At 42.4% G+C, this 25,613-nt stretch overlaps 1 protein-coding gene across 2 annotated transcripts in view; it reads right to left on the bottom strand.

Annotated features, from left to right (window-relative positions):
* The window catches only part of ST7 (suppression of tumorigenicity 7), a 139,968-nt gene that overhangs the window by 81,281 nt on the left and 33,074 nt on the right, over window positions 1-25,613 (bottom strand). The window contains exon 1 of one of the 2 annotated variants that reach the window (XM_066183047.1): window positions 18,745-19,061. The exons of the other annotated variant lie outside the window; for it this stretch is intronic. Coding sequence (XP_066039144.1) covers window positions 18,745-18,766 — 22 coding nt within the window. The 5' untranslated portion in view covers window positions 18,767-19,061. Of the gene's footprint in view, window positions 1-18,744; window positions 19,062-25,613 lie in introns of those variants that run through there. 2 annotated transcript variants of the gene reach the window in all.

Genomic DNA, 25,613 nt, shown 5'->3' on the forward strand with positions numbered 1-25,613 from the left:
ATATGCTTTCTAATATAAAACTAATAGAAGAGTAACTTCTGGATATCTAATAAAACAGGCTTTATTAATGTTGTCATGACATATGCACATTGCAAGGGGAACTGGGACTCCAGAGAATGGCCAGAACACCCCAGTTGCTGATTTGCTAGTTTGGGGTTTCTTTTAGTCACACAGAACATGAAATATTGGTGAAAAGACGGCATGCAGAGCATTCTGCCTATATCTGCAGTACATGGACTGGTGCTCGCCTATTATGAGAAAGGACTAAAAGCAGGTATACAAAGAAATTAATAGAACTCAGCAGCTCTTGCCAACCAAAATCACCCAGTCGTTGCCTAAATACTAATTTTGCTCATTTTAAGTACATTTACAAACTTTTTCAATTTGCCATTGTATTGCAATATTTGGTATGTTATTTTACCCGAATAAAAAGGACAGATCCAGGAAAATCTTCACAAATCCCAGTACATGAACAGATGAAATGACATCTGCTAAAGAATTAGTGAAGTGACTGTAATCTCTTTCTCAATCTCATTTCTGTCTTCAGGCCATCACAATCATAAAAGCTCTGCAGCCACAACGTGAAACAGACCAAACCTTGATGTCCAAAAGGAAGGCTCTGTGGCTCAGAGGAAACAGGAGTCAGTGACATGACTTCTGTTTCAGAAAGCCTTGCAGGCTGGAAACATACTTGTTTTTTTCCAACTGTAAAAAGTGATCTGAAGAGATTACCTTGTCTAATAAATTTTGCTTAACACTTCAGCATCCTTTCCATTGTAGATCTCAAAATGCATCGTTGCACAGTAGGCAATAAATTTCGTATTTTTGAAGGGAAAACTTATATAGAGAGAATTACTGATAAACACTGACTCTGTGTTTGATCTCAGACAGAAATCACAGGGAAAACCTGCTCATCTTGAAGCCAGGGGAGTTTTGCAACTGAGGCTAACAGGACCCTAGCAATATGCTGCCTCTGTCATTTCCCTGGTAGGGTTAACCATTCCAAAAAAACTCACATCCAGGTAAAGCTATATTGCTAATTGTGCCTCCAGAAGGCAGTCACCATAAAAATGGTCAGCTATGCAGCAGGATCATTAAGCGTTTGCGGCAGAGTGAACAGTTCTTGGATACCTTTTCCCTTGCATGTTGGCTATGGTTAACAGTCAGTGTACACGAAACAGAAGAAAGCATCATCTGGGCCCTATTTCCAGGCAAAGAGAGGCCTGATAGACAAAATCCATCTCTTTCAGAGTCAATTTCTTTATTTTGCACATCTGCTTAGTTCATTTCATTTGGTGTTAATATACTTTACAAGAATCTTTACTAATGAAATAGTTGTTAAAGAATAATAATTAGCTTGATTGACAGACTATTCTCTGGATTTCTGCCTTTTCTGGATCTCTCTCACAGTGCAGATGATGGTAATCAGCCAGTCACTCTGATGCCTAAATATTTTTAGCTTTTTACATATATATTATAGATTTTAAGTACACAGCTGTATAGTTTCTAACATTTTCTTACACTTTAGAATAATATATCACCCTTGTTCACATATTATGCCATCTTCTTGAAATTCTGTTTAGTATGATTTTCAAGAAAAGAATTGCTAACAAGAACACCCTGCTTTGCACCAGCACCTTGGAGACATAACAAAATTAAAGGCTAAGAACCTTTGGAAAGAAATAAATTTAAATTTATGCTATAAAAATATAATCTGATATGGAAATGGATGTATTTTCTGACAGCAGCTAGTTCAATTTTTCCCCACCAAGGAAGGACTTAGAATTAATATTTAGTCAATACAGGGTTGAGAAAGAGTGATTTTTTTCTGGTCCAAGGGAAATAAATGATGACAGTATCTAGATATATCATTATACTAATACACGGCAATCATTAATACATGAAAATCTACAGGGAGGGCACAGGCTGTTGCTTCACTCAGTGTCTCCCCTTCTCCCAGTGCCAAGTGTAATTCTAGACAGCAGCAACATGTTGACAATAAGCTTAGAAAGAAGAAAGGGAAGTGGTGGGAATATGCAGTGTCATAAACAGAAAAAACCAACAGGAGAAACACCTGAAAATGCAGTGAGCTTCTCTCCCCCAAGACAGAGCGGTGGCAGCAGTACGTTATCCCCACTGCAGTTTAACAGATGGCTGCACAGGCTGTAACGACACAAAGATCACAGAATATCCTGCAAAGCCATAGAAGGAAGGAAACCAGTAGCATTGCTTAATAGTCTGCTTATTTCACAGTCAAGTGGATTGCCAAGCAACTAAGCTGTAACAAGCTCCATATTTAGGGGAAGAAATGTTTGTCTTCTGTCTGTCCCTGCTTGCAAATGGCAAGTGGAGGGCATTTCTAAGCCAGATAATTTGAGTACAGTATGTTCCACAAGCCCTGAGCCTGTGCTGCTGAGCAGCCGGTGTTGATCTCGGCAGCCCTTGACACACACGCCTTGCCAGAGTCCAAGTTTGTCACCATCACTGTGACTTTCACCCTCTGCTGTTCAAAACAAAACACAAACAAATGACCCCCAAAAACCTGCAGTTACTCAGGAATCTGAGATTCCCACCTTACTTAACATGACTGGATCTCTTCAGAGAACAAAAATGACAACTCTTGGTGACAAAAAGAGCTCGATTTGGTTGTCTAAGGAGGTGCATCCAAAGCTGTTTCAGATGCACAGGGCAGCTGACACACTGACACAAAACACACACAGAATACCCCAGGGACTAAGAGCTGGTGGCCAGGTGAAATATGTTCCAGGGCATCTGAAATGTCTCTAAATTGCCTCACTTAGGCAACTCATCTGAGCCCCAAATAAACCCTTTATATCTTGCATTCTTCAACTGTGTCACCACCCACAAATAAAAATGAGTTAGCATTGTTAACTCATTATTTAAAAGCACCTGTATAAAAGTGCAAATGCAAAAAGTATGTGCATTTGGGAGCACATCTGAAACCATTTGCAAAGACTAAAAACGTAGTATTCCTTCTGACACGCACATACTGAAGACACTCACTCAAAGGAATCATCTTGTAAGCACAATGCTCAAGTCTGAAGAAAGATATGACTAGGACAAATGACAGATGACTCGAAAGGATAACACTTCAAGAGCCACATTCCTGCACTGTCCTTCTCCAGGGCATCCTGCTGCTGGAGAAGGACAGTGCAGGAATAGAAGAAGCCTAGGTCATTCACATACCTGGGACAAAATGATTCCACCCTGGGTGACTGACACCTGCAATATTATTTCAAGGATAAATGTAGTTGGTAAAACTCAGCACTCCCAGCCCACGGGAGAAGGCAATTATCTGGATGATTATCTGATTGGTGGCTTTTCAGGAAGCACCTGAGTACCTTTATTCAGAGGAAGACATCTTTTTCCCCGGACACAGCTCTGTGCCATCCAAGACCCTGCCTAACGGTGACAGAGTAACGTTTAAGGTATGGTGAAAAAACTATAAACTAACTGTACAAACAGCACCTCAACCAAGGTATCTCACACAGTATTTTACCAAGGGGTATTACATTAATGCCCAGCTAAAATACTGATGAATGAAAAAGAATTGCTAAAAAGTAATTATTTAAAACAATCGGCCAATTTTGAAACTGATTCTTTTTGTAATTCACTGTTTTACTTCAAATGATAGGATCAAATTAAGGACAAAATCGCTATTTTCCTGCAATCTGAAATTATACTAAGAATCAAAGTAGGATTCAGCAATGAAAACATCCACTGGCTGATCAGAACTAGATTCGATTGGAATATGACTAAAATGTCTTTGCTTGGGAAATTATTGCATTTAAAGTCACTGTTTTCAGTTCCAAATTTATGTTTCACAGGCTTGACTCAGTTCCTCTCCTTATATACCAACAACAAAAACTGACAATAGAAACCCACAAACCCCTAACTGAGAACAAGCCTTTTCCCTGAAAGAGGATGTAATGCAAAAGCTTCTTTATTACACACTAGCTATGAAAAACCCCCATTGTATGCATGTGTAGAACGTTTACAACATACAATATTAGCATATATATGTGCTCCTATTCTTTTATCCAGTAACTACCACAATAACAAGTTGAGAACACAAAACTAGGGGTATGAATAACTACAGCATAAAGTTCTGCCATTGCTTTAAGCAAGTGCTGCTTTGCAGGCATGGCAGGTACCTTCAACTCACCGCAGGCACTTGCTGCTAAGCAACTTTCAAATCTTGTTCGAAGCAGATAAAATTAGTGACCAGAATTGGAAGCGACTTTGTGTTGTGCAAAGATTTATTGGGGTGAAAGTGCTTCCAGATGTGAAGCTGTAGCTGAAGAACCAAATTCTGTTCCTTACCCATTAAAGATGGCTGTTGTCAGTCCACTCAGAGATCAGAAAATCCCACTTAGCAGAAAACTTATCCACCTAACAGAACTTGATGAAAAGTCAAAATGAGGTGCTTAACAAAACAATTCACCAATCTCCTAGAAAATGCCATGAACTCTAAGTGCACAAACCAGAGTGGCCATAGCATGGAGCTTGAAGACCAGTCAGACATGTTTGCAGTAGACAAAATGAGTAACTCTGGTGTCTAATATAAACTCTGCATCAGATTGAGCCTGATCAGCCAAATCACATGCAGTGCTGGGAGTCAGTCATGAGCAACAAATAAATAAGTGACAGGTATGGGACAAAAATATGACAGACTGCTCCATGCCAAATAACTGAAGGCCATGTCATAGATAACAGTAACTATTTTCTGGACATGTCTGTTTGCTTCCCATTACTGAGAAGGGTAGGCTTGTTTTGGTCTTACTTATCTTTCTTCCCATTTCAGGGATTCTGTCAAGAAAGATTTAAGCCTTTTAGCTTCAGAGGAGATTTATATCTGCTTTCAAAATACTCAATGCCTATCTGTTAATTGAAAATACATACTATCTTCTGGCTACCTATAGTTTGGACACTTTGACTCATTTATGCCAGACACCTAGGTAAGCCCTCTCTGTAGCAAATTATGCTCTTTAAACCAGATCTGTCTACCAGAAACTGATGAATATGTTTTTACAGATTTACTGAATTATTTAGTGCAGCCTTTTATGCTCAGGCAACCTCTCTGGCACGCTATATGGGCTGTAATAGAAAGGAGCATTGTGTTTTGTACAGCTGAGGACTGTGAAGAGTAAATGCCCAGGAAGAACCTGAAATACCAAATGTTGGAAGTGATCATAAAGCACATGAAACATGGCATGCTTGGTCATTTTCTCCACTGTCATCTTTCGAAAATAGGAATGAAAACTGAGGTAGCTCTTCAGCAAGTTCATAATACACATTCTGAAAATAAGAGATTTTGCACAGTAATATTTTCTATGCAGTAGGAAAATCTCTGTGGGGCCATACTAGTGATGCTGAACAGGTAAATAAGCCTATGCTCAGAAATCCAAATTCTGAATAAAAATGACAGTGCTGCAGCTGGAAGCTGCAGGAGATCTTGTCAACAAGCAGAGACTTCCAGTTATTTTCCCCTGAACTACAAGGTGCTAGACCTAAAGGAAGCGATGGACTGAAAGGGATCATACCATAGATGGAGCTAAAAGGAGGGAAGGCATCACTATGTAGGGCATAAATGCATCTCATTTGTTCATTAGAGAAAGGAAAGAATGGAAATACCTCATTTTCACAGCAGCTGAAAGTAGCATGGCAGCCCATGGGAAAGCACAGCTGGTACTCAGGCTTACTGCTACCATCAAGGCTGAACAGCCAGCAGGATTAGAACTAGCCAGGCTCACACAAAACAGCATCAGGCAGTTTCTCTTGTCCCCAGCTCCCTCCTGGCCCAAGTTCTGCTCTTCCCTGCTCACCACAGTGTTAATGCACATCCCACTACTAACGCAGGTTCAAAAGGCAGGCTGAGCAACACGGGAGCAAGATCACAGCCTGGGCTCCTGCCTGTTTCCCTACAGCACAGCTTGCTTCCCGGATTGAAGAGGGAACCATCTGGGAAGAAAAGCAAATGCTCAGCCACTTAATTGGTACTTCCAGTAAAACAGACCACAGTCAGGATTGACAGACCTAGAGAAAATCACAGAAGAGACCATCAGCCATCATCAGGGAAGGAAAACAGAGCCTGCTCCCACTCCAAACTCTGAAAGATTTGAAAATAAAGTAGCAGCTGTGTCAAGCCCTCCAAGCCTGGATCATCTCAGTCACTGCAGCTTCTAGCACCACCCCAGTCCTAGAGACCCTGCCCCATCTTCCCACCCCAAGTAGGCAGGGGCAGGGCTCTATGGACACGATGACTTCTTGTTTCTAAGTCAAGAACAGTGTGATATCATTTAGTAAGGCAAATCATCTGCCACCCACCTTCTCATCTAGATACTGGAAAAAAGGGAGACTGATGTCTTGCTTTTAATTTCTAAAATGGCCGGATTTACTAAAATCACTTAAATAGCATTTCCAGAATTTTTAACCATTTCTGTTTTACATTTTAAGGATGTCTCCTGGTTTCTTCATGGGAATGGCAGCACTCTTTAAAGAAGGATGGGCAGGATAAAGAAATCCACCATCAAACCTGTTCATATTTACCCCCCTCACCCCCTCCTTCTCCCATCCTCCCCCCTCTCTTAAACATACACAGTACATGTATCTATTCGGCATATGAGATTTTAGCTTTTTCACTTGCCAAATCATCCACAATTCAAGAATTTATTATTCCAGGATCTTCCATGTTGCAGACTTCCTTCTCTCTTCTAGCTCATCGCAGCTCAATTTTCTTGTTCAAGAAAATTGATTATCTGACCTCTTCCTTCAGGTTTCCAACCACTCTCTTCAGTTAATTTCAGTCTTCCCAGATCAGCCACCTGTGACTGATTTTGCAACAGCTTGCAAAATATATTTTGCGCTCAATTCCTGGTTTTTTGTTAGAATCTTCTAAGTTTTGAAACCAGCTCAAGTTCAATATTTAGCTTCTAAAGAGAAGCTATCTAAATATGAACAGTAGGTTGCTCCATATAAAGAGTAACTTTTATGCTACCAAGAACAATGGCTTAAGTGCTGACTATTACAGATAACATCCTCAAAAATTTAAGGCGGCCCTTCTCATCTCATGTTGTCAGAACTGTTGATGCTTCACCACTATGGATCAAGAGAGATGTCTCTAGGCCTTCCCACCTGCAAGCATCTAAGGAAAGGATGGCCCTATCCATGGGATGGGCAGTTAACACTTCCTAGTACCCGTTTTCTTGGCATCCTCCAAATATGTATGATAAGCTTTGCAAAAATATCACCTAAGGGCTGACTGCACAGCAGCAAGATGAAAGAAAACAAAGGTATTAATTTGTTACGCTTAGAAATTGCAGTTCATTTCTGGCAGATGCGAACTTCAAACCCTTTATCAGAGGTCATTTCTGCTTGTCAAGAAACCTGAGAGCATAGGAAACAAGGTGATATTTCATCTTGAATTCTTGAAAACTACAAGGAGTCTCATGAAAGGCATTCTAACCATAAACAGTAAAACACACTGACGTTTTTACTCAAATATTACTACAAGTAAATTGACCTGCCTGCACACGTTTTGATGCAGTATGTATATTCTCGTACAGTAGTTCACGTGCATTCTTCTTTTAGCTAAGAAAGTTTACTTCAATTAACCTTAAACCCACACCCTGCTAACTCAGTCTAGTCCTAATTGAGAATCTGTAGGGGTTTTAGACCACCTTAATTAAACTTCTTTTAAAAAGTCACACTTCTATTTAAACCTAAGTAAAAACGCATCCAGACAAGCCTTGTAAGAGATAACGTACTATTGCTGAGAATAGCAATTGCAGAAAAGATTGATCTCATGAATCAGCCTAAGCTCTTAAGAACCCAGCACAAAGATTTTCAACACCTATTTAGTACAATTTTCTCATTGGTCAAACCCACCTTGATATGCTGTCCCCAAAGAAAAGGTGACTAGCTGCAAATGACCAACATGCAAAACTCAACTGCAGTGCAACAAGTGCTGTTCTTGACTTTTTTTGCACATTAGCATCCTACTAGCTGGTGTGAAATCATTTGCAAAGATAAAACTTGAGTCCATGAAGGCTATTTTTTACCTTGGACTCATTTATAAGGCCCTGGAAAAAGCAACCTTATGAAGAACAAAGGAAGTTACCTCTACTTTTGCTCATAGCCAGCTCTCTATTCTTCTTGCAAAGAACCAAAGCAAATGAAATGTTGGAAAATATGGTCATTTTCATAACGTTTAAAATATTTCTCCACAGAATCACAGAATCATTCAGGTTGGAAAAGACCTCCAAGATCATTGAGTCCAACCTTTGTCCGATCTCCACCTTGTCAACTAAGCCATGGCACATGTCAACTAAGTGCCATGTCCAGCCATTTCTTAAACCCCTCCAGGCATGATGACTCCACCATCTCCACGGGCAACCCACTCCATTGCTTTCCATGAAGAAACTCTCCCCGATGTCCAATTTGAACCTCCCCTGGCCCAGCTTGAGATAATTTCCTCTTACCCTGTCACTGGTTGCCTGGGAGAAGAAGCCGACCCCCATCTAGTTACACCCTCCTTTCAGGGAGCTGTAGAGAGTGATAATGTCTCCCCTAAGCCTCCTTTTCTTCAGGCTAACAACTCCAGCTCCCTCAGTTGCTCCTTACAGAACTTTTGCTCTCCACTTTCCACCTTTTGCTCTCAACTTTCTCAAGTTTCAGTGCTCTTCCCTGGACAAACTTCAGCACCTCAATGTCTTTTCTGGAGTGGACCAGAAGTGGACAGAGGACACAAGGTGTGGCCTCACCAGTGCCGAGTACAGAGTGACAAAGAGTGCACCTGTCATGTTCTTGTCCTATCATGATTATTTCACTCATCAATCTTTTATAGATTAGTATTAGTCTTAGATTACTGTTTAAAAGTTTGTTTTGATTAGATTTCATTCTGGTCATAACCACTACTAACTTTAGCTATTATTTGACTGGCTGTTCTCATTTTCTTCTTCAAAATTATTAATCAGATCAATTCCATGAGTTTGGATGCTAGAAAGCAAAAGGACAGCCAGATATCTATGATTCGGTTTTAGAATTTAACTGTTGAAATAGCTGCTCATCTTTTCCTTTGAACGTTATCTTCAGACAGAACTTCAGAAATAAAGACAGGACTAATGTTCAGATTTTAGCCAATTAAAAAAAAAACCAAACCCCAACCAACCAACCAAAAACCCCAAGAAAGCAATTGCCTACATCCAGCAGATGATTTTCAGACATGAAATTCCAGTTTCTGAAAGCCAACTTGGCAGTATGATCTTCCCTCACCCTGTACATAAGGCAGCAATCACCTAAGTCAGCTGTAATGCAGGCTTCCCCATGGTGTCTCTGATACACTTCCACCCCTGTTGTGTCAGTATGTCTGAAATGCTTCTGGAGATGAAAGGATAGTCCACTTCTGTATTTATGGAAACTTCTGGCATACCTATATACAAGAATAACAAGACTTACTGCCTGCCAAGGTACTGAACTCCCTGGTAAGAAGCCGGAAGACCACAGCTTCTCATCAGCAATGATATGTCATACAGTGAGACAGCTTCAAGCTTTCCTTCACTGGGAAAAAAATGCTTTAATTTCGCTAAACTGGTCTGTTAAAAACAAGGCAGTTGTAGTTTTAACTAACCACAGCTGTCAAAGTAAAACAAATAAATAAATAAATAGATTGATAAATAAATGTACACACATATTACATACATAAACAAAAAAGTGTCAGATTTTTTTTATAGCTCCTTTGTCCATAGTTAGATTGCTCAATGACATAAAGACACTTCTTTCTCCCTTTGTAAACCAAACCAAATCAGGAGCACATACAAAGCCGTGGAAATGCAAACACCCATATTTGCTGCCAGCCTGCAGACAGCAGCTGCTGCCTGCAGCGCCTCATTCGACACTGACGGCGGCCGCACTGACGTTCCACATTAGAGAGTCATACTGCTTTGTTCCCTCAGGGGAGCCTCGCTGTTTAAGGGGATCCTATTAAGATGGCAAGTTCAAACATGAGCCCTTTTTCTTGTCTTTTTGTATAATTCCGTGTGAATATTTATTGAATATTTATCTCTCTTTCATGGAAGAATTAACTGAATGTCACTATAGATGCACAAACAAGACATAACCTAACTAAATGCCAGGCACGTAGTTCACCAAACTGCTGCAGTACAGAGCACTGGTTTGAAATCTACAGCTTCATTAAATCTACAGCTTCATTCCTCTCTGACAGGCAGCCAAGCCCCACAGAGACTCTAAGTCATTAGCATACATGCAATGCCTCAGAGCAACCAAACGAATGTCTCTCTGCATCCAGACAGTCACTGTGATGCGCAATGCCCACGGCAGAGCCACCTCCCTGGTGTGGAGGTGTAGCCCAACACAGCAAGAACACCAGTTGTGAAAATATTCATACTTATAAAGATTAAGTTTAGAAAGGGTCATGTGTAAAGGCCTTTAAATGCCCATTCCCTGTGGGACCTCCCCTGCTGTGACAGACCATTAGTGCTTTATCCTGAGCAGGCAACCTAATCTCTTTGCTATCCTAGCTCTTGTACCCCTATGGGCTGGGGCAACAACCAACCCTGGTCCCACTACGATGTGGTAACTGCGAATGATACTAAAGATGATGTAGTATGTCCTATTTACCACACTTGGAAAAGCTTTCACCCCACAGCTATCTCCTTGTGCTATCAGAACATTCCAAAGTCTCAGAAAGACATCTCTAGCAGGCCAGCAGTTGTAGAGGAATCTGCTCCTGTTTGTACTGGCATGGAACTGCTATTCTATCCTGTAGCCAAGGACACCCTATCCTCCTGTGCGATGTTCATGCGTCAGGCCTCTCACAATTGGGTGGACTCCTGGAGGAACTTCCACTCTTGATTGTGACGCTCACAGTTCAGATCTTGCTGCTTTTTATCTGGCTGCTGCTCACTTCCATCATTTAGAGCTTTTCTCCATCCAATCACGCATGCAGTCTGATTGTCACCCTCTTTGCTCTGTACAGCTTATCTGGAGTTATTTATCACTGCAGACCATGCAAGCAGCAGAGGATGCAGAGAATAGCCAGGCTGATACATGTTCCAGAGTCAGAGGAATGCTTTCTCGAGCTCATTTAACTCTTAGCAGACCTTTGCCTCCACCCACAGCCTGTAAAACAGATGGACTGCCTGGCCTCATGTCCTTGTGGATGACAAAGCACATGGGGTCTTCACACAGAATTTGCCATGTTTCTTTGCCAGCTAATTTGACATTCTCAGCTACTGTATTCTCTTTGATAACCTAAACAGTCTGAGAGTATTTTATTAGCAGATGGTTTGAATGACTCATGATTACCTACCCTGATGAAAGTACAGCAGCACAATTTACTGTTGCCACTGCAACAGTCCTACAGACCTTACTACCGACAGTAATGAATGCAGCTGACAGGAAAGAAGGTTTGTGGTGCCAGTATCTTCCACATTCAGCTCTTTTAGTAAATGTTAAATGTATCTTTTTAGTATCTTTTAGTATTCCGAATCAGGATGCTTTTCTTTTCTTTTGTGACCAGCACTATTCTCACAGTGCTAAGTCAGTTCAGAATCAGTGTGACTCTTGCGAGATATCTGTAGGCCAGTGATTTACGCAATTGAGGTTCTGCCTGGGATGGTCTCTTCTTACAGCAGTTTTTCCTTTTTTTGTAGCAGAGGTCTTACAAGCGGAGTCTGCTGCCATTTTCTGACCTTCCTGGAGCTGTAATAGATGCCCTTCCTCTCAGAACCTGCTTTCTAGTGGTGTCCTCATCATCGAATCCCTTACTTCATTGTAAAAAAATGAAGCTAACACATGAAGTAAAAAAATACCTGGTCTCCTTTTTCCATTCCCATCCAGGACCTTTTACAATATGTAATTGAGTACATTTTCCTTTAACTTGCACAATCACAACTCATCAACACCAAGACTATATCCTCTAAAACTTCTTGATGATATGGGTACTTCCACACTCACGAGAGTGCAGCAGGAAATCCAAATACACAACAGCTTTCCAAGACTAGCTCCTAATGGTAACATGAAAACTGGCATTTGCTGGAGTGATGACATATACAAAATCATAACATCACTGCAAATTGCAAAATCACTGGGCTAATGAGTGGCAGGGTAAACAGGAGAGGTTAAGGAGGATGGATAATCTTTCCACGGACCATCTTCAAAAACCTCCTCATGGGTTTTTAGGCTACAGACCTTTTGAGCACAAGGAACTTTCTCCTAGAGCTCATTCTTAGCCTCTCTCTTCGTTCTTCCCTGCTCAGCCAAACCTTTAAAAGAGCAATCTAAAGGCTATACAGATGTGGAAATCCCCCAGTATAGCTCTGTATTTTCTCTGACAAGCTCACCGACTTTGTGTCATTTTTACCTTAGGCTCCTGCTCTAGGCTGAAACATGATCTAGCATGTTTTAAGGGTCTGCTCAGCATCTCTCAAAGCATGCACAGAGGAAGACGTTCCCAGCCACTCTATTTCTCAAAGGAGGTCAGAAATATCATACTTTCATTTTGTATCACTGCCCTGTAGTTTCACAAGAATTTCCCCTCTCCTGTACTGATCAAAACACCTCAAGATACCATTTCCAAATGAAATTTTTGAGACCCCTAAGAAGTTCTAAAATACTTTCCATCTAATTCTGGGAAGCAACAGCACATTTCTTGGTCTAGGCAGAATATGGGTTCTCTTCCATTCCCAGTTTCTTGGCATCTTAAACTGATGTCACAGTGTAAGTTTCGTCCTGATCAAACACACCAAAGTCAGACAATTTTTCACCGAGCTCCACCTGATTGTGGGTAGTAAGTGTTTCTCTCTGTAGTTGTCCAGTTTATTTGCTTAATATTGCATCTTATCCTTTTCAATAAGGAACCTATTGTCTTTTTTAAGATCCTTTAATTTTGTATTACACACAGTGACCTTCGTATGAAAGGGTACAAACAGTGATGTCACATCAAAGTGATTTTCACCAAAAGGGAAAGAAAACCATTAATCTAGAAAATCTGGAATACTCTGTCTCTCTGTATTCCACATGCTTTTCTCACAGCACTTCACAGACCTTTTCTTGGTGCTTCAGGGATCAAGCAGGGCATTTTAGCTCAGATGAAAAGAGAAGTCTTAGATTCTTCTGTGAACGATTTTTTTTTGCTAGGCATATCCATTAATTATCCCCAAATTACATGAAATACTACTGCTTCTACCCCAGCTCAAATAATATGACAGAGTCTTCTGCCTGTACTGTTCTTCCTATCTGGGTCACACAGCCCAGAGGGACTCTAATAATCTTTCAGGCGTCCTTGGTCATAAAGATCTTTCCCTATTTTTGGTTCTGTAAATGACACTGGTCAAAGCTGAAGCTTGTTTTGATTCTCACACCATTTTGCAAACATGCAGATTGATTGAGCTCCTATCTATCACTGGATCTAACTTGGAGATTGGTCCTGCTTTGAGGGAGGTGCTGGTCCCTTCAAATCTACATTATTCTATGATTTTTGTCTTAAATCTGAAAGACCTTTTGTCGTCATTGATCAATTACAGACTCCTCCACTAATTATAGCTCATGCTTTTAGCTAATGGCAAGGACCAAAAAATTTGACAAGCTGAAGAAAAGCTTGTACCTTGAGATTTCTTCCCCATCTAGAAGCTGTGTGGACACAACTACCTGGGAGACCCACTGTATTCAATAACTTTACATCACATCCTTGCAACTTCTAAACCAATGAGATAGGAAAGGTGTTCCAGGGCTGCAAGAGACAAACCACCAAAGACATTCAAATTCATGAGTCATATCCAGCCTGTGAAATGTCTCAGTTCACTTTTTGTTTCTGGAGAATGAAAGGGCAAGGTTCATTTAAACTTTCACGACAGCTGCCTCCTTCTGAACGGCTCAACACTGAGTTCAAACTGCCATTGGTGCTGCCTGAGTAGGAGGGCTGGGCTTCAAGCCCCTGTCCTCCAAAGCATGCAGTCAAGCCTTTGGAGACCATATCTCAGGCTAACAAAGTGTGACACCCAAAGGAGTTTAGAGAAGCCTTTCTTATCTCAGGTTTGTATTTTTAAAAAATACATTCATTTAGAAAGTAACATGCAGTCAATCCTCAAAATCTACTGTAAGTGGGATGTGAGACTACATTTTCTCTCCAAGTATCTTGAAGCTTCACTGACGATTTGTCAAGTTATTACAGCTTCTGTACCCTCAACCCCTTTCATAACCCAGGTTTATTCTGGCATTTGACAATGGTGTAGCTAAGCCTCTCTTTGACCTGATTCTGCAGTATTTTCAATGGTCCTGACTCTACAGGGAACAACAGGAACCTCAGCAGCTACATAAATATATATATTGGACTGAAGTTACAACTTCTGGTACTTTCCATAACCTCTTTTGGCCTGAGAAATCAGTGTAACATCACTGAGGAATTGGAGCTGTACTTAACTGCTCTTGGCCTTTTAGTGCATGCATTTATGAATGAAAAAGGAGCGCTTTGGTCATCTGCTGGTTCAGTGGAGCCCAGTCTCACCAAGGCTGCTAACCCACAAGAATTTCAACAGTCATGTCCCACTCGTCCTTGTGCCGCTGCTCTTACAACCATTCCATGAACAAGCCTGGAGAGCCAATATGCTCCAAACCAAGTACTTGCAGGAGTGGTCAGGTTTTGGTTGGCTCTCTCACAGCTGGGATGAGTACCAGCGCTGGGAACAGAGAAGGCAGGCACATCACCCAGGACGGCAGCGTCCATGCCAATCAGACTGTCCTTTATCTCCATGTCTGATGCCAAGATCTCCTATTTCTCTGTTGCCGGTTGGTGCTGTTCTGCACAGGTTGTAAGACTACTTACTTCTCTGATAGCATAAATTCACTCATCTTGGTGTAACCTCTCCCATTTGTTGCATCTTGGCTTGAAGAAAAGTTTGGGGGAAAAAGTGCCTAGGAACAAAAGTATTTCCTGAACAGAGAGAGAAGACAGTACAGTGAGCCTGGCACAAGCACAGAAGCTTTTCCTGGCACATTTAAGTCAGCAAGGTTTCCCATTCCCCACAGCAGTCCTCAGCCTCCCCACAGACAGCAGCTTTCTATCATTAACCTTGCAGCAGAGGAAAGCTCCACTTGCCCTTTGGTTGTGTATTTCTCTGGGCCTTTGGTTAGCTCTCCTTTGTTTCAGAGTCCTTCTGCTTTCCAAAGTGCAGTTGCTGATCTACCAGACACCATGAGCATCTCCCAAACAGCCCAGGTTGGAAGAGCATTTTCCAGATAACTCCCCCCATAACCCTCACAGTTTAGTACTGCTGCCAAAAAAAGCAGTTAAAAAGCCCTGGCATGAGGAAATGCAGCAGTACTGAGAACATCACCTGGGACTTTCATAGGACACATCTGGGGCTTTGTAACAGCACTGGGGCAAGCACCATGGACGTGTATGATTCCCGTCCTCACAGCTTCCTACTGAGTTTCTCTGGGTAGCTGAAGCACACACTGTGCGTATTCTCAGACATGCATGAAATGGCTGTCTGAGCCTCTTTAGCTGCTTTACAGGCTCTACACTGCATCCTGTTCCATTCCTTACCAAAACACAGCCAGATATGATGGAGCTGCATTCCCCTGACCTCTCCCAGCACTGGTAAGCCCCACTGACTGTGGCTGCTCTCACAATTCAGTTTCATTTGTGCCTCTGTTGTCTCTCCTAGGGGCCTGCAACTCTCAGTTTTCCTAGTTAGACAAGGGATGCTTGCTGGTTATTTCTGCTAGGCTCTTCTCCCTGAGATGAGGGTGTTCTGCTTGTGGGGACCACCTCGTCACTTGTTCAGAGAAGTCAACCACTTCTCTGCTTTGGTGCAACCCTACACCACCATTTCACCATAAAAAAGACTTAATTCTCAATTTTTATCAAACTACTTTACCTCCTACAGAATGTGAAATGATTACGGTGAGCAGACAATCTTTCAGGTCAGCAGGAGGGGTGGCATGGGATGGAAAGCTGTCCCACATGCACACAGCCCACCACACTGCTCTGACAGCGCATCAGCACAAAACACTGAAAATGAAGTGTCTCTGGCACATATGTTTCCTGTGGGGATTATAGAATGGACACGTGACCGATGGAAAATAGCGACCATGACCCTATGGCAACTACCCTACCATCCCACAGTGCCCTTGCCTGGACACTTATTGGTGTTTCTGCTTTGCACCCTCTGTCCTTGCTCATCATGCACTGGGAGTGCCAGCAGCTGTTTGTGCATTGCCTGCTGCCTTATCCCCCTTTATGGGCTATTGTCACTGACTGTTTGTCTTTCCCTGCGTCCAAGAGGTGATAAGCAGATGCCAGTTTCTACAATGACTCTCAGACTATCTTTTACTGCCTCTCTAACTGCTGCTAAAAGCAAAAAAACCAGGATTGCCGAAGGATAATTGTTTTGACATTTGAACTATTTTTATACTAGTGAGACTAAAGGTTCTGAACCAGTGTTTGCTTCTGAGCATTTTTCTTGGCTTTTTAATCAGAGCAGAGAGAAATAAAATCCTAAATACCAAGTGTAAACAGCAGGATTAAAAAAACCTGTAATCTGCTCATTTCATGCTTTTTGGACAGCACGGGCAGCAGCAGTAATGGCTTCTGTCGTATTTCCAATGTCCAAATAATGCTGACTCTTTTTTATTTTGTCTTATTTGACATCCTAGCCAGAGAGAAACGCTAACAATTAGTAGCACTATTATCATTTGACAGCCTGGAAATATGAAGAAGACAGGAGGAGAGGGAAGATGAAAAAACCTCTTAGCATTTTGACTGAAGTAATTTTGATACTACATTCTTTGAAAGCCAAGCCACTGTTCCTGCAGCAGTGGTATGGGCAGGGCTGGTTACCCAAGCACTGATCTGCAAAGGCAGGCAAGCGGGGCAGCACCAGTGACCTCACTTTCCTCCCACCTGCCAGCACCTGGCAGCAGTAGGCAATGGGACAGCCTGTCCAGCCTGAACAGAACTCTTGGGTGGAAGGTTCGGTCCCAAGCAGAGGCACTGCACAGTTGGCCACCACACTGCCTTCCTCTTCACCTGGCCAGAGAGTTCAGGCAGGGACTGATCATAGCCTCTGCTCGAATCGATGGCAATGAGCCATGTTCTGTTTAATCCCATTGTTAAAAGCAAAACATGTTTCTAGACCCTTCTGGGAAACAGGTAGTGGCTGTTATGGAAGCTCCCATTGCCCTTTTCTAAATTGTGGGAACCATGGAAACAGAAGCAGCCACAGCTGCTGGTGCACAACCCCTGTGACTTTAGCCTATGCACCTCATAAACCAAAAAAGGACCACGAAAATGAACAAGACGGAACAATCTGAGTGCGTACTATTTCTGCAGGAGGGCAGGCAGGGCACAGATTTTCTCTCAAAGCCTGTTCATGTGCATTTTGCAGAAGCAGAGCCCATGGACATAGACACTGGGGCTCACAGATCTGTCAGGGTGAAACAGATGCAGCTACAACATTTGGCATCTCTGTTCATGCTCCGATGACCCAGAGCTGCAGACGTGTTTACAACTGTGCATGAAAAATGCGTCCCTAAACAAAAGAAATCCAAAGGCAGATTCGGCTTTTATGCTGCCTGACCTTGACTGGGTGTTGTGGCAGAGGAGGGGGGAGCTGCCAGAGCCTGGCCACAGGATCAATTAACCCTTTGGGGGCAAGGGGTTCGACAGCCAGGAAGGCATACCATGAGGTATTCAATGCTCTTATCACTTCCTAGGAAGAGATGAGCTGCAGAACAGGTCCCAGCCTAGAAGTGTAGAGACATTACACCATGCTGGATGTGACAATGCTCTACAAAAGCCATCACTTCATATCCAAATCAGACACGTTTTCAACACACAGTATTGTTTTGTGCACAAAATACAGCGTGAACTGTTTTCTGGTCAGCCGATAATCACTGGATCAGACTGGTCTCCACACAGCCACACTGTCACCAGCAACATTATTTATACATAAACCTCCCAGCCTTCCTCCGCAGCCAGATTTGCCAGGTAGGTAATTGTTGTTCCCATTGAAGCAAAACTGGCTTGCTTTCAATGACATGCATCTGCACTGCTATTGTACAGCAGACTGCCTCAGTTAAGATTTTCTAGCACAAAGATGAGGAAGAAAAAAAACCAAACCCTTTTATTTTGCATTTTTTACCTCATATTCAGAATTCCACCTAATTTAATTGCGGATTCTGCAGTCACGGGGGAGGGGGGGGATTGCAGAGAAGCCTCCTTTTCCCCAGGAACAAAAATGAAGTAAATGAGATAGCCATGACATAGCAGTCTTTTCCTGCTGGTTAAATCACGTTCCCCCAGCTCTTGCCCATCTAATACTGCAGCATTCCCAGTCCCCAAATGTACCATCTGAGTAGTGCATTCGCTGGAGTGTTTGCAACTCCTGATCACTGACAGATGCGATCTTATCAACTGACACATTCAAGCAAAATTGCCTTTTCCCCCCAATCTTCCAGTGGCCTGAATTCAGCAGTGCTGACAGCCCTACGGTGCCTTGCTGCTTGCATCGAGGATGCACCCACAGTCAGGAGGTAGATGCTTCCCCTCCAGCATCTTTCATCCCTCCATGAACAGGCAAGGACCACGGCTTTTAGCCAACGACCTACGGCAAAGAGAATGCAACTGCGGCGGGCACAGCAAGGATAAAACAAGCCCTGTTCTCAACAGAAAAAGGATGTAAATGGGATGCATTTACTTACATGACGATTCAGTGCCAAACATGGCTCGCCCCAGATGCTGCTATTTTAAAACGGAAAGAAGAAAAAGGAGTGGAAGACAGAGGGAGTGTATGAGAGAAGGGATGAGACTGCTACACAGCAGGGGTCATGAAGCCAGACAATGCAGTCCAGGCTACCCAAGCTGCCAGATTCTCCTCTCTCCTCCTCTCCTCTGCTCTGCCCAACACCGCAGGCAGCTTTTCCTCGCAGCCGCAGCGAAGGTTCTTCTTCAGGAAGCAAAAAGCAGGAGCTTCTGTTTTAAATCCGAGCGATAAGGGCAGGCCGGCGTCCTTTCTGTGACAGCGGCAGGCAGAAGGAGGTCTCGGGCAGCAGACACCGCAATCGCCAGCCCTGCTCGCCGTAAAACAATAGCGGAGCCTATGCACACACGGGATGACGTCAGGACACCGCAAAGACTGACTGCTGCTAACCCAGAGGCTCGCAGGGGGCTTGGACAGAGCACAGCGATTCAGATGGGAATTCCTTTGTCACAAAAAGCAGAGGACAAAGAGCCAGACACGTATTTCCCTCTGTGATGCTAAAGCTCCCACCCGGGACTGTAATGCTAGCAGGGAAATATCTCCCTTGAATTTCTGCTCCTTTTCTCAGCTGCACAAGATGCAAGGTGTCTGTGCAAACAGAATAAATTTCAGGGACAAATATCCTAGTAAATACCACTTACAGCATTTTCAGTAAAGAATAACTCCGAATTTCTATCACTAACTCTCCTTATTATTTTTCCCTCAAAGAAATACTAAACTCCTGGGCCAGTCCACGCTCCAGACCTAATTTTCACATCAAAGTGTTTAGCCAACTGTCTCATTTACTTAAATTTATCGTCAGAATACACCGTAACAATGCTCTAACCACAATAAATGAGTCACACATCTAAATAAAAATAAAAACCCCAAAGCACACTGAATTCGATGATAAAAAGGCATCCTAGCAACCAAAGAAATATTGTCCTTAATTTTTCTTTATTCTTCAAAACCAGCTAGATCTAATGTGCATCTGCAACTGCATTTTTTAGTGTGCTGAGCTTATTTTTTTCCTGACATTTAGCAACTGAAAAATGTTCAAGCATAGAAACAAAGCCCTAAGCTCGCTCCTTCGATCTTCTCACAGACAAAAGGAGTTGCCTGTGTCGTGCTGGTGAGAGCAGCCAAGCAGGAAGCCGATGGCTGAAGCTACCAGACATTGGGGGCCATCCACAGAATGGTTGTCCAGAGGGGGCAAAACCAAGAACATTTCTGCAAAGTCTCACTGATCATGTACGTGCAGTTCCCAAGATGTCCGACACTGAAAGTACTGCTGGTGGATGAGGAGGAAGGAGATAGATGCAGGTCCATTAAAGGAAGCACTTAAAGACAAGCAACCATTCCTCCTCCCATTTCTCAGTTTTTGTGGGCTAACCATTCCCAAACACTCCTGCTGCTCTGCATACCAGGGGGTTGTGCTATTTGCAGAATACCCAATGCCACCATGAGCAGCAGGCCACAAAAACAAGTACTTCTCAAGTCTGGCAGCACCTGCCACCTGAGGAGCTCAGCATGCTGAAATCAGTAGGGAACCAGGGAGGTGTTGGCTGAGACCACTGCAGCCTGAAGCACAAACTGGAAAGCAACACATGGGGTTCAGAGGCACAGCAGTTCACTGCCAGGCCAGTCCCTCTGGTCCTGGGGATGGGGAACATGGCCCCAAGGTCACAGAGTGTGTATACCCACAAAGATCTTTATGGACCCTCAACAGCCCTGTGCTGGGAGACGGGAAAGAGTGCAAGAGGCTGTATAAAGCCTGATCTTGTGCTTCCCACAGCAGTGGGGGGCACCTACAAGGCACACCAAGCTACTCTTCTGGCGGTATCTGTTGGCACAAAATGCTCTTCAGCTATTTCCCTGCTTTCCATTCCACACACTGAACAGTCACTTCGTGTTCTGTGCACACCGCAACAATTGTTAGGGCCACCAAGCTCATGGCAACATTTACCTGTATTTCATTGCTGGAAGAAAGTCATGAGAGAGGCCATATCCTGTGGTGAGATATCTCACAACACACTTTGTAACAGGCAGATTTTAGTGTCTGTCAGCAGACACGACATCAAGGCTCATAATCATGGTGACTCAAATCAACCCACAGATGTCTTAAATTCCCCAGATGACCTCAAACCTGTACTTAAGCACCTGAATTCATAGCCTGGCTGTTCAATTGTCATGATTTTTGCAATCATGTGCATGGATGCACAGCACCAAGAAGCCATGTCCAAACTGGTTTTGACCATGACACTGGCACAGATTCTCTGACAAGGACTGTAGATTTGCTGTTCCCAGAACTGAATTAGTTATTTTGACTATTTGGAGCAGTTAACATCTCCTTCAGTCAAAACAGGTTGATAAGAAGCTTCAGTGCATCAAACAAACTAAGTTCTGGCTGGAATTTCCAGCAACTGGACTTTCCAGCAACTGAGGCAAGTTCACAAAAGAAATGTGTCTATTATATACCTGTAAGTTTCCAAGCATCTTTAAACACAGGTCTCCGGAACAAAATTCCAAGTGCACTCACGCAATAGCTGAAGAATAAGTTCTGCTCTGATGAGCGGATCTGACCTTCCCACAGCATTGTTTCCAAGGAAGAGACAAAACCTCAGGGCTTTTCCAACGACATCCTTGAAAGTGTCAGAGCCCAGGCCCTCTGCCAAGTTCTCATTACACTGACGCATATAGGTAGTTGAAAAGCCCAAACAACCCGCGCAGTATCTCTGGAAGGATTTCACAATGATCTATTTCATTAGTCTTAGGCTTGGCAGGTCAGTACATTGCCTTGTGGGAAAGGTGACCCACCACAGGCCACTGAAAGACTTTCTCTGAAATTCCTTCAAATTTACCTAAAACATTTTGTCAAATGACTTTGAGAAAGTTTTAAAATCTGTTTCCAACCTATTGCTCTTTTAAGACTCTAACTTTTCAGTTTGTTAGCAGAGTAACATATTTCTGTTTCCAATGCTGAATGCTGCTATTGGTTTATTCTACAAAGAAGGGTCAACAAATGGTTTTTCTCTCTTATGCAGCAGTGAAGATAATGTAATTAGCGTACAGAAAATGTTGAAGGAAATGTCCAGCCAGCATTTCTGTGATTTGCTTACAATGTGCATAAGACACTGTTCAAGTATTAGATTAATTTACAATGTACTTGCATACATCCCACCACAAACCAGCATGAAATATTTAAATCAGCAATAATATATGCTATGCAAAGCCATTCTCCTGTGCATTCACATTTTCCAGAGAAAGGGATGTGCTTCTCAACCACTGACACTCTTGGAGCAGACATTCTTTATTCCTTACTTTCTCACTGAAGAAAAATAATACTCATATTTCACTTTGTTTTTTAAGGACATGTGTCTAGGCCCTAAAGCATAGTTTTAATAATGAAGCTGGATAATGAAATGTTAAATTTTTTATACAGATGTAAATTTCTGCTTTAGAGTAATTTCTTTCTATAAGAACAGTGCAAGCAGGAAATCTGAGCTACCAACAGAGGCAGCTTTGCACACGTGCCTTATGCAGATCCATTAAAGCACAAATTTTTACTCTCTTTTGATACTGGAAAAACATTTCATTTTGCATTTAACCTCTGTCACAGGAGAAACTCTGGAAGCAGGAAATGAGTCCATCCCACCTGTGAGGTTTTCCTGTCCTACCACCCTGAGCAGCTCATCTTGACAAGGAAATTCTCACCTGTGTCCTCCCCAGGGCAAGGGGACAGGTCCCACACCTTCAAGTCTCTGGAGGGGAAGTACAGGATAATCTCAATAAGCCTCCAAGGTAGGTAAGAATTTTTGTTACATTAGTTAAACTTGCCTTTCCTTATCAATGTCCCCTGTTCTGTAAGCTTTTTCATGCCTGAAAACTGTTTTTTTTTTAAGATGTTGAAAAACTTAATCTACTTCATGTGCTATTGGAAACCTCTGAGTGACTCTGCAATGAGTCCACACCATTCAGTGGTCCCCAAAAGGAATTTATTTTGCCTGTAGTAATGTTGGTTAGCTCCCTCCTAAAAATGCAGTGAGACCCCCCAGCAACCCATATTGTGACAGTCTCCAGCTTCTGTAGGTATTGTCAGTTCTAGCAAAAGCTGCCACACCGATTATTCATTTACATGGTACCCACAAAATACTGCAAGGTAGGTTTTTACGTCCAGAAAAAAATGCAATCATACAGCCGCACATTTTACAGACCTGCAGCTCTTTGGCTTTATGATTTGCCCAACTTTGCTGACCCTAATTATCTTTAACAAACATTTGCGGTGAAAAACTTGACATCATGATTACACCGATGTTATCCAGTGTGGTGCAACAGCTTCAGCTTCTCATCTCACAGGGGCATGTATTTAAGGTACAAACAACCCCCCAAGCAATCAAAACAAATACTCTGCACTGATGCTGTACCATCGAGTCCCCAGGGCAGAGGTGTTCTCCAATACCACCATCACTAAATGAAGCCAGTGTCCCAGAAATGGCAACTTTGCAGCCCTGGCAACAGGGAGAGGGACTTTGGCCAGCTGGGATGGAGGACAGCCCTGACAAGCCCTTCCCAGCAGGAAAGCTGGCAGCAGGGCACAGGTCCAGTGGGGTCTGCCAGCTTGGACTAGAGAGCATTCAGAGCCAAGTCGAGCCAAGAAAGGTACGTCCCACTGGAATGAAATGTCTCAAGTGCTACATTTGTGCAAATGCCAGCAAATTTCCACACAGAGCTGTGCTGGACAACCAGGAGCAGCTCAGGGACTAAGGAAGGCTGACACAGGACCACACCAGGCAGCCTAGACAGGGAGACAAAGGAACTGGCTAGCCAGACAGTGGAAAATATCTCTGAACATCTGAGCTGTCTGAAGTCCTCGGTGTTCTCCTCATAGCCTGGTCTTATCACATTTTGTTTGAGGTTTTCCACCTGCATCCTCTCTTTGCAACATACCGTTCCCTTGTTATGTGGGCACAGAAAGGAAGGAGACCGCTGGCAGAAAAGAATTTAAGATCTTTGTCCTGTTCAACATAGACAAAGAATTTTATACCAGACTGATTCACAGACTGCAGGGATTTGGTTTTTTTTTGCTTTTTATTATTATTTGTTCTTGTGCTGATTAAAAAAAATATTCCTGTGCTGTCCACATTGCATTCATGCAACCCCAATTCATGTAAAAATTCTTTTTCTTCACCATTTTCAGGCAATTAATGCCTAGAAAAATTAAGCTTCATGAGTAAATATATACATGCATACACACACGAATAACAAGGCAGACTGAAGAACAAGTACTTTTTGCCAGCAAGAAAATATTTTTATGCCTGCATTGGTCCTTACCTGAGAGATGAAGTTCAAAAGACAGACTGCTTTTCAGAAAAGAGAGACCAAGAACCATAATAATCAATTATTACGTTACTGTCATGCCTTTCAACATGTGTTTTAGCAAAGATCTTAGCTTCACCACATGATTACTGCAAGCCAGGGGCAGCAAGAGGCAGCTCCCAGCACATGCTCAGCCATTAAAAGAGGAAGTTCTATGTCTTTTGTCTCTCCCAGGCCACCCAGCCATATGAGGCACATCTAATGGACATGAAGTTCCAGCAGTTATGAAACAGAGTGTTACACACAGAAAACTTTATGTAAAGGATATAAGAATATTCATATATACAAACATGCATATAAGAAAGAAAAAAAAAGAAAATGTATTAGCACAGCTTAAGCACTCAATTCTAGAGTACAACTGAGATTGTGGACCATGTGCAGGAGTCTAGCCGGATTTCTTTGCATATCTGGCACCTAGTATCAGGGAGTAACAGAACAGAATGGTATTCCCATTCCCTACAGCAGAGGATACAGAACAAACAGTCAAATTTCAACAAGTTCCCTTATTTCATTCAGTGTGAGACTGGTAAAAAAGGCAAAAATTATTTTGTAACTGGGAGAGTACAGCTCAAATTTTGTATAATATTGTCAAAAGACTAGGATGGTGATTCACCTCTTTTTTGTTTTGTTTTGGTTGGTTCGGTTTTCAGTTTGGTTGGTTTCCTTTTAAACACAGAACTCTTTACCCACAAATATCTTAAACAGTTACCAACACTGTGACAATCTACTTCCAGTGTGAAAATGACATATCAAACCCAAATGAAATACGTTGTTTTTTCAGTAACATCAAACCCCACGGCTCACCAGAGGATGTGTAACGCTTGTTAAATTCTGAGACCAGGTTTTGGTCCCAAATGCATGCAACTGTGTGATGAAATGGGGCCACTACTGTATCTGAAAAATGTTCCCGCAGAACACACTACCTTTCAGTATGATCCAAAGAGAACTTAGAAACAAAGGAAGCACATACATGTTCAGTGTTATTTGTTAAATTAATTTAAATCACCAGCTACTTAGATAGCTTTCTAAAAGAATAAAATATTAGAAGGAAAACAAGGTGGTTATTTTCCACACCGAGGGGAATAATTGAAATATTTTGAGGTTTTTTGTGGTTTTATTTGTATCCTAATTTCAGGTCATTTCCAAGGACCTATGCCACAGGCCTGCACATGAGGTAGATGAAAGTTTCTAATGTCAGAGTGAACAGTGGTGGATAAAAAATTTTTAAAAGGGATTATAAACAAACCATCATGATTTTTATGTGACTCTGAGGGATCAAAAATTAGGATTAAGGCCAACTCATAATAAACCACTTGCAAACTGGCATCAGAGGGAACATGCGTGCCCCATATAAACACAAATATCCAATTTATGTGTATAAAAATGAGTCAGAGAGACTTAGAGGAGCAGCAAGTATTGCCAACATTGCATTAAAATATGCACTAATAATGTCTG

The sequence above is a fragment of the Chamaea fasciata genome, unplaced genomic scaffold, assembly GCF_029207755.1.
Source record: "Chamaea fasciata isolate MVZ Bird 193981 ecotype frontalis unplaced genomic scaffold, bChaFas1.0.hap1 SCAF_5, whole genome shotgun sequence".
NCBI lineage: Eukaryota > Metazoa > Chordata > Aves > Passeriformes > Sylviidae > Chamaea > Chamaea fasciata.